The sequence below is a fragment of the Opisthocomus hoazin genome, chromosome 19 (assembly GCF_030867145.1).
Source record: "Opisthocomus hoazin isolate bOpiHoa1 chromosome 19, bOpiHoa1.hap1, whole genome shotgun sequence".
Classification (NCBI taxonomy): domain Eukaryota; kingdom Metazoa; phylum Chordata; class Aves; order Opisthocomiformes; family Opisthocomidae; genus Opisthocomus; species Opisthocomus hoazin.
In genome coordinates this window covers 6245815-6255459 of record NC_134432.1, presented here as the reverse complement: position 1 = coordinate 6255459, position 9645 = coordinate 6245815, and the positions used below count along the sequence as shown (strand labels likewise).

General features: G+C 56.0%; 1 protein-coding gene across 15 annotated transcripts in view; it reads right to left on the bottom strand.

The window, feature by feature from the left end:
* Nucleotides 1-230: 230 nt before the first annotated feature.
* Nucleotides 231-9645, bottom strand: part of GRIN1 (glutamate ionotropic receptor NMDA type subunit 1) — a 38225-nt gene continuing 28810 nt past the window's right edge. For 2 of the 15 annotated variants that reach the window (XM_075439142.1, XM_075439143.1), the window contains 4 exons: nt 9190-9335; nt 7292-7543; nt 6444-6554; nt 2832-3576 (listed from right to left, as the gene is read on the bottom strand). In XM_075439142.1, the coding sequence (XP_075295257.1) occupies nt 3373-3576; nt 6444-6554; nt 7292-7543; nt 9190-9335 (713 nt within the window). In that variant the 3' untranslated portion in view covers nt 2832-3372. Of the gene's footprint in view, nt 403-2831; nt 3577-6443; nt 6555-7291; nt 7544-7704; nt 7747-9189; nt 9336-9645 lie in introns of those variants that run through there. The other 13 variants (XM_075439150.1, XM_075439151.1, XM_075439148.1 and 10 more) reach the window with 10 other exon arrangements.

Below are 9645 nucleotides of genomic sequence, written 5' to 3'. Positions count from 1 at the left end.
GTGGGAGCGCGGGCACCATGTGCCTTTTGAAGTCCTTTCCCCTTGCACGTAGCCAGTCAGTGGCAATACTGGTTATCAACAGCACTGGTTGGAAGTGATTATCTCTGTACAGTGAAGCCCAAACCGTGTCCTGGTTCTGCTGTGCATCCTGGGGCACGAGCATGGCAGCAGGCCTGGGAAGGGAGGGAGATTTACAATGAAGTCACTGTGTATGGATGAAGGATGCTTTCCTCCCATCTCACCCAGAAGAACCCATCAGTGTCCCTTGAAAGGCAGTCCTGGCTGCGCCTTCCTTTGGTGTTGGGCAAGGACTGATGGCCCTCGGGGAGAAGGTCACACCACAGTGCTGACTGAGGGGTCGGAGAGGTTGAGCTGGCCAGTGATGTCGGTGGGATGATATTGCTGCAACACACAAATAGACAGACAAGGAAAAAGAAGTGTTAGGCAGTTCTGGCACTCGCCCCCGCCTCTGCTTACACCCCATGTGTCCCTACGGGCTATCTCTTGGGGGTGATGCAACAGCCCAAAACCTGCTGCTGGCTGAGGTCCCCTTCCCAATGCAACCCGAGCTTGTGCAGAGGTCGTTGCAGACACTCTCCAAGCACCCTGCGGCCGGGCAGGGAGGACGCCCAGCAGCGCGGTGCAGCTTCTGCAGAGCGCGGCAGCCGCGTCGCCTGCTGAGCGAGCCCCTCTCTGCTCCGGGAGAGCTACGAGACAAAGCCTGTGACTCATCAGCCCAGCCCACGGCTGAACCTGTGTTTGGAGGGTCTGGCTGGGTTTCGGCATCTCTCTGGTGCCAGATCAAGCTGTGCTTCGAGGCCAGGGCTTTCACCTCCCTGCTTGAATGTCTCTGCTTTGGCTATTCTGTCATGCAGGTGAGGAGGTGTGCGGTGCGGTTGACTTGTGATAAACTGCAGCGTCAGTTGCTAATGTGAAAATGCAGCCTGTGCTGGGGATATGGCCTGGGTTTGGGGTTCTGTGCTCCTTGCCGTTGGGGGGGAGCTTGGCAAATGCTTCCTGGGAGAGACCTCCCCATCCACAGTCCCACCAGCAAGCCAAAGGGGAGTGTGGAAATTCCCTTCAACGGGCAAGAAAAAAATAATCCTTCCTCCCCGGGCAGGGATTGACAATTGGGCAGTTATTTTCTCCCTTCCTCCTTCCATACTCCCTTCCTCTCCCAGTTCCATTCTCCTAACTCCGAACCCTGAACTGGAAGCCCTGCCCAGATCTGCTATGAGAGCGGGTGGCACAGAGCATCTCGTGCTGCCGTCTGGGGACCTAAATCGGTGCCGGGGCAGGAGAGGGTCTCAGCAGGTTCTGTGTGCTGCGGTGCGGACCCTCTCCCGTGACTTTTGCCCAGCCCTTGCACCATGCTACCGAGGAGGAATGCCATTTTGCTGGGCACCCTGAAGGCTCCTCGGCGACGGGATTTTACCTGTCTCGTGTTGGTCAGTGGTGACTGTGGCCCTTGCAGTGCTGCTGGTGGCTCTGGCACTGTGGCTACCCTGAGTGGCTCTGCACCCTGCCTTCTGCCACAGGGAGGTCTGGGGTCCCCCCGAGTGCTGCGTGGGGTCCTCAGGGCTGCCCTGCTCTGGATTCTGCGCGTCAGCAGCATCCTTCAGTGGGGAGATGCTGGGGCAGGGGCGAGAGCCAGCACACTCCCGTCTCTCCGGTACACGTGCCGGGGATGCGCTGACACCCGGGGAGCATCTCACGGGATCCCTCCTGCGTTTAGGGGACTGGCTAGTACTAAAATGGAGCCTCCGAGACATTCCTTGCGGTGGCCTTGCTTTGCTATGTGGCTACACCTTGGCCGTCGCCTGTTTGCACAGAGAACGGCCGAGGCGATCCTGAACTCGCTCTGCTGCCCTGGGGGAGCTTTTTGTGGCTGTTCGTCAGTCCACCAAAAAACACCCCTCTCTCCCCAGAACGGGTGCAGCCGCCCCCTCCTTGAGAAAAATTAGGGTTCCAGCTAAATGCAATCTTTCCACAGCAAAATGGCTCGAGGGACAGGGCTTGATTCTCGTAGGAAGGAGAGGCGACCGGGAAAGGGGAGAGGCTGGGTGACTCACTGGCGGACCAGAAGGAGGAAGCTGAGATACAAAAACGAGCATTCAAAAGAAAGGTCCTTTGTTAAATATCCTGCCTGACGCAAAGCAGGGGGGAAGAAGCGCTGTGTGCATGTGTGGGTGCGTGTGCCTCGGTGCACGTGTGCGTGTGGCTGCTGCAATGGAAAGCTGGAGGTCTAGCAGGGCAAGCTGGGGCGTTCTGGCCTCTCTGCACAGCTCTGGGGGTGGGAAATGCTAAAATGACCAAGCGAAGTGGGGAATCTGGCCAGAAAAATTAAAATACAAGAACATGGCTTTTGATTTGAAAGCATATCTCCTCCAATCACAGAGTTATCACAGGGTAACATTCTCATTTACTTTTTTCGTGAAGAGTTCATGCATGCAATTTTTAATAATAAAAATAAAAAAAAAGGAAAAGGAAAAAAAGCAAGAAAATTGTCATATCAAAATTATGTTAAAGTAGAACTAATGCTAGAAGCACATATCAGTAATTTAGGGTAAAATATGTTACAGGGATGGTGCAATTATCCCCAAACCAAACATTATAAAGCCAAGAAATTAATCAATATTAACCGTAGAAGAGACTCAAACATGTTAAGGTATGGAAGTGAAGTGAAGGCACCAAAAACTTTAAATGACAACCAGGAAGAAAATATAGACAAGAACTTAATATGTCTTTAAAAATGACTTCAACCTAATCTGGGTTCATATGGTAGTCCCTGGCTGGTGGAAGATTTTCTGGAAGAATTTTGGGGTTTGGTGTTTGTTTTTTTTTTTCAATTAAAAATCAGGATTCTAGCTAAATGCAATCTTGCTGTAGAAAACCTCAACTTTCCTTAAAAAAAAAAAAAAAGTTGTCTGTCTTTGACCTATTTTTGGTTCTTTTGGGCCAAAACCTAGGTTCTTTTTCAGCCAAGAAGCGTTTGGCTTTGGGCTGGCTGATCCTTTACTGAAAAGGGGACCTTTTCCATGAACCCCCTCAGTTCTCGACCAGCTGTGGCACCATCCCCACGGCTGCAGGGCGAGCATCGCCTCGCGGTGCCAGGCCCTCGCTTGGCGGTGACGTGGGGCGCGTGCCGTGCTGTGTCTGGGGGGGACGCCCGCGGGCTGGCAGCGTGACTCTGCGGGGGCTGATGACGGCTGCGGTGGCGGGGCTAAGGGACCTGTGCGCCTCGTTACGTGTCTGTACAAAATGTGCCGGCTCGGAAGGTGTCTGTGTGGTTTATGCGTCTCACATGGCTTCTGTGGGGTTGCAGTATCGTGGGTGGCTGCGATGGATGGCAGTACGTCAGCTCTGCGAGCGCTATTCGAGTTGCAGGAGCTGCCTATGGGGAACACATGCATCTCCTCCTGGGGCGGTGGGGATGATGTGCCGCGGAGAGGCTGTGCAGCTCGGGTGATGGTGGGCGCTAGGACGTTCAGAGTGGGGTGGTAGCTTCCCAGGGCTGTCTTGGCTCCATGGTGCCAGCCTGTCTCTCTGGCACTCCTGAGGGACCATTCTGCAGGGCTGCAGAGCAGAATCCATTTTTAAAACTCCCGACAACGAAAAGGAAAGAAGCAAGGCCACCAGGTTTGCGTCTTTCGCTCTCTAGCCAGGAGAGCCCATGGGGCTGGGGTCAGCGTGGCCTTCCAGCCCCATGGGCTCTCACGCCTTGCCCATCTGAGACCTGGTGTGGGCCCGCGGTTCTGCCAAGCACCATGAAACAGAGCGCCTTGCTGCTTTCTCATCTTTACAAGGACCCCAGGCAACGTGTCCCAGCATGCTACACACTCATGGGGCCTTCCACGGCAGGAGGGCACTGGGGTCTCTGAGCCAGGGCTGCTGCACGGAAGTGGAGGGCACCAAGTGGCAGGCTGTGACATCAGCTGGTGGCAGCACCCTCCCACTGGCCGCTCACCCCGCAGAGCAACCGGCGGGTCTGCCCGACATCACGACAAAGCTCACTCCACCGTGGGTCTCCTGCGATAGCCGGACCTTGACCTTGCTAGCCTCCATCTTGGCCCCATTGGCTTAGACGTTGGCCCCGCTAGCCTGTTCTTGACCCATCTAGCCTGACTCCTCAGGTTACTTGTTGTGGGGCCCCGGCCACATCACCCCACGGCAGGCAATAGACTGTTACAGGCTCCCAGGCAGCGGAGCATCGTTGCCATAGCTGCCCCACAGAGGCAGCTGACCCCAAAGCGGGAGCCATCCTCCGGGATAAGCGAGACCATATTCTCCATGACTTGCCCGTGAGCAATGTGCCGAGAAGAGCGTGGCCGGGGCCCAAAGGAGCAGCAGAGCTCCTGGGACCCCCATGCCCCGCTGATCCCCACCAGACCGCAGCTCCACTGCTCGCCCATAGGACCTCTGGTGCAGGTAGCCCCTGGACCTGGTCATCTCAGGGCATTGGGGTGCTCCTACCCTGGGGCAGCCGGCAGTGTGGAGTGGCATGGGGTAGTGTGGATGCCACACCGTGGAGCAGGATCAGCCCCAGGATGCCTCCCCAAGGAGGGAGCGATGTAGGAGGGAGGTACCAGGGATGCCACATGCCTACTGTCCCGTTGTTCCTGGGTTCTCCCCCTCTCCTGTGCCCACCAGTGTCAGCCCAGGTGCCCACTCCACTGTGATGTTCCTGCTCTCCCAGGATAGGACCTCTTGGATATCTAACTGTGGAGTGTTCAAGCACAACAAAACATGGTGTCTACTCAGGACATGCTGAGGGCGCTCCCACCAGATCTTTCTGCAATTTTTTCTCCCTTTTTTCTGTGCATCTTACCCATTCCTCCACCTCCTCGCTCTTCCCACCTTCTCCCCTCTGCACCACCCACCCCGTCTCTGTCTCCTCTCCTCTGGTCGGGGTCAGGCCACCAAGACACAACCTGGAACCTTCCTGCAGAGCTGCTCAGGGAGGCACAGCAGTGGGAAGGGGGGAACCCCAGGCATGTGAGCATCACTGGGACATGGTGCTGCCCAGGGTGTGTGAGGGCAGTGCAGGAGAAGACAGGGATGTCCATCTTCCCCGTGGGGCATGGGGGATGAGTGGGGAGTGTGCGGGCCCCCCCTGTGCCTGCCAGGCTTCGAGGTGACAGCGAGAGGAGCACTTCATGTGAGATGGTAGCAGTTGAGCCCGGCTGAGGGCTCAGCTGTCCCGGGGGCCGTGTCCCAGGGGTGCTCCAGAAGCTTCTCGAGATGGAGCCTGCATTGGTGTCAAAAGCAGCCGCCTCCGTTTTCCACACAGAGCCGTGGCCCCGAGACCCCCTGCAATATCGCACGCTGCTCCCCGAGGTGCCCCGAGCCTGCGGCCGGTGACGGGCCACCCCGCTGCGGGGAGCCGCGCGTCCCCACGCCGCCACCGTCCCCCCGTCCCCACCGTGCCTCGTGCCTGTCGAGGAGCCTGCTCTGAGCAACCCTGGGCAGAAACCCACCAGTCGCCCCGGGGAAGGCGATTTCGGCAAGCCCGTCGCGCCGGGAGGTCGGGCAGCCAAATGCAGCGGCCGCTGCCACATGAGACAACAGAGTAGCCACAGTGCAGAGTGTCATACAACAGACGGCAACATGCAGAGGGACACCGGCTCAGTCCGACAGACCAACAGCCCACCCTGACGCTGGAGAGTGTCTGAAGCTCCGGCACGAGCAGACACGTTTGCGCAGTTGGAAACAGCGGGCTTTAGAGGCAGCAATTTGGAAATTTTCTCTGGTTACGCGAGAGCAGTTTTACTCCGAGGCGGAAAGCACGAGTTTGAACCAAGGCTGGGTCTTTAACAACCTCCCCTTTCAAGCTTTTGCGTCTCTTTTCTAGAGCTGCGTTACTGCTGACGATAACCAGAGACAGCTGCCACTCCTGTGCCGAGGACTATGTCCCGAATGCTAATCGTCACAAACAAAAATCACATGTAGAGAATGTGACACGCATGGCTCTCGGTGAGGTGACACGGTGCCCAAATTAAATCGGGGTGATCATTTTTAGGCATACAATGACAAACAGGTACAGGAACACTCAGGAACAGAAAAAAAGAAAAAAAAAACCAAACAACTAAAAAATGTCATTGGTTTCAAGAGGTCAGCACCGGTAAGGTGAGCGAAGCACAGAGAGGAACATCAGAAATTATCCAGGCAAAAAGAAAACAAAAAAAAAAAACCAAAACAAAAACTGGGTTGCATCTCCCAACTCATCACAGGACTCCAAGCCGCCTCCTGCCTGCCCTCCAGGATCCCCGCATCCTTCGGGTACACGGGATGACTGACTCACTGACTCACTGACTGACTGGTGACGAACATGAGCTATGCATGTACACTGGCAGCTTCGGGATGGGTGTGTGGCAGTCGATGGGATGGCAGAAGAGAGAAAGAGAGAGAAAGAGAGAGGGCAGAATTGTTCTTCTTCCTCTTACCGTATCCTTGGAGGACCTACGTCTCTTGAAGCTGGAGGCCAGGGTGGAGGTGATGGACCTAAAAGTGGCTTTCTTTTTAGGGTCAGGTTCTGCTCTACCACTTTTTCTATCCTAAAATGAATATGTATAAGTGATTAGATCTCTAGTGTGTTGTTGGAAACGCTAAATCTATTTGAATACTGCCCCGTGTCATGTCCTTCATTTGGGTGAGAAAGCTACTGGAGGTGTCCTGTCACTCCCAGTCCTCCAAGGGCCTCCGTGACCCACGGCTACAGCACGGCCGCCACACTGCTACAGCTACGGGGCCGGCCTCGCGTCTGGAGCTCTGGAAACCCCTCTGGGGAGTAGCCCTGCTCTCCTGGGTGTCTGCGTCCAGGCCGGCACAGTGACCTCGCTTCTGGGGATGCTCTGCCTGGCGCCCTGCCCCTCGCTTCCACCGCTAGCCTGGCTGGACCGAGAGGGGAGATGCTGCTCCTACCACTAGAAAAAAAATTTCTCGGGGCTTTTTCTGAGGCTGAATCCTAGTGCCACAAGAGAGAGAGAGGACTGCATTGAAAGAGAAGTCATTGTATGAAAATTCTGTAAAAAAAAAATGTATTCAAAAATTTAAATGACGCAGTTGTGCAAAGCCGAACGTGGTTGTTGGTGGTGGTGGTTTTTTTTTTTTTTCCAAAGTAAAACAGGTTAAAAAAAAAAAAAAGGAAACTGGAAGAAAAAGAAAAGGAAAAAAAGTAAAGGAAAAGAAAGGGAGGAGGCAAAGCGTTAGCGCTATGATGTCATCGGGGTCGGGATGAACTCAAAGAGAAACAGAACTGAAAAATGTAGCCATTGGTGTTAGCGAGTCGGACCTGGTTAGCGCAGGCTGGGAGCACCAGCCGCCATGGTGCGGGGGCAGCGAGCCGTGGGGACCGGCCGCGCTCTGCGGCGGGCGCTGAGAACGATTCCTCCCCAATTGCTTTCGTGCCAATGAGTGTGACCTTTCCGACGGGGGACGGAGTGACCAGGTCTGGCTCTGCTACCGCACGGGGGTAACCAAAATGTATCCCGCTGGTGCGTAGAGCATGCTCGGGGATACATTTGCTCCTCCTTCTCAGTTCTCTCTTTTGCGGACATGCACAAACGGAAAGGAAAGCAAGATGAATGGAATGAAATGTCTTTTTCTTCCATGGCATCTCAGGAAATAGCCATGGCAAAACTGTGATCCCAAAAACCATTATTTTTGTTTGTTTGTTTTAACAAATAAATCTTTCCACTTGCCTACCTTCTAGCAATGTACCAGATACTAGTGCTCTGACGTTTCCTCCTGTGGAAAAGTCTCACAATGTCAAACGGCTCTTTACCATGAGGCTGTTTACCCCCACAGGGCAGCATGCTTTGCTCACAGTCCCACAGACTCTGCCCAAGGACCCAGTGCAGTATTTTCTAGAAGGTTGGCAAGTGAAAAATGGCAGTGCAACTAGTGTGCTCTGTCCCAGCAGCCTTAACCCCCTCGGTGCTGCTGCTTTTTGGAAGCAAAGGAAAAAAAAAATTAAAAAAGGAAAAAAAAATAGAGAAATGGCTTTTCCGAGACTTATCAGTGAACTGAACCCAGCGAGCTCTCAGGATACAGCAGCCCGGCCTCGCGCTCCCCCTCGCTGCTCTCGGGCAGGTCTCCTCCACCCGGGCAGCCCACCCGCACACCCCAGCCAGCGCAGCTCCCGCAGGGCCACTGCTCCGGGCTCCTTTCGGGGTCCCCGAGCCTTGTTCTCTCTCTTTCACTCACTGGCTCTGCTGTCAACAGCAGTCTCCTTTAGTCGCCTAAAGGATCTCTTGCTCTTTGAGCGCTGGTTTGCTTCCCCGAGGAAGAAAAGCAGCCCAGGCGATTCAGAGAGAGCCTCCAGCTGCCCTAAACTGGGGTTCAGGGGCACTGCGGGGCTCAGCCCCAAAAGCCACGGGGTAAGCGAAGCGTGAGGCTGGTGGCCCACGGACACACCCATGGCTCAGTGTCACTGCCAGGCACCACGGACCCTCCCGGGCTCCCCTGTCTGAGCAGCACAGAGGTGTTTCAGGGTTGGGAGAAGCTGGGGAGAGCAACGGCCCCACAGAAGGGGCCCGGAGGAGCCTTGATGCTCACAGGTGCCGGCACTGCTGGTTCCCGTGTCAGGAGATGTCCTTGTCTCCAAATGACAAGAGCACGCACCACCTCTTTTTGGGATCGGTCCTGGGTATGACAAGGGTTACCGCACCCCCGGGAAATGGGCAGGGACCGGAAGCGATGGAAACCATCCCTGGAGCGTTTCTCCACCTGAGCACCGGGCAGGGATGCTCAGCGGCAGCGGATTAACCCTCCCATCTGCTGGTGAGCGCGGCCGGAGCTGGGCAGCAGGGCAGAGCTCCTGCAAAGTGAGCTGTGCCGGCACCGCTGCCTTGGCCAGGGCAAGAGATGGCTCCGGCGCGTGGTCCCCAGCAGAGCAGGACCCCGTCCCGAGCACCGCTGGGGGCATCTGGGCCAGGTCTCTGTCCTGGTTGGAGCTGTGCACAGCACCTCCCGGGAGAGATGGCCTTGGCCAAGGGCAGCTCCCGGGGACAAGGCAGGGACCCTACCCTGCAGCTTGCTGGGCGCCCAGTAATGCCCAGCTGGAGTTACTGGGGTGTGGGGTGGGGGACAGAGGGCCCCATGCCAATCCACAGCTCTGCATTCACTGATTTGGTGAAGGAATGGAAAACGCACCTGTTGGAGATTTGCTCTAAAAACGGTTTGTCCTACCTGCAGGTTTTTCCTCCACACATTAACGGCTGCAAACGCCAGCTGCATCTGCTTCCTCCGCGCGTCCTTATGCCTTTTGTAAGCTATTTCTATGAATATTAAAAATATCCCGGCAACAATACCTCCAGCCACCAGCATAAACACACCTGAAATAAGCAGGAAAGTTACAGGGGGCAGTGGAAATTGCACCACGACACTTCATTTCCTCTCAGCAGATCACGCTCAGCAGCGGGAGCATCTGCCAACCCAGGGTCCCCACCCGGCCCCCCGCCATCCCCCCGCAGTCCTGGAGGGGCCGGGGAGGGGAACTCAGCAGGGCGCTGCAGGTTGGGCACCCGTGGTGAGGGGTGGAAAGGTGATGGGGTGCTGGATGTCCGGGCAAGCTCCAGTCGGTCGGGCACAGGGCACCGGCTGTGCGGCAGCGATGCTGGGGGCAGGCAGGGCGCGCTGGGCACC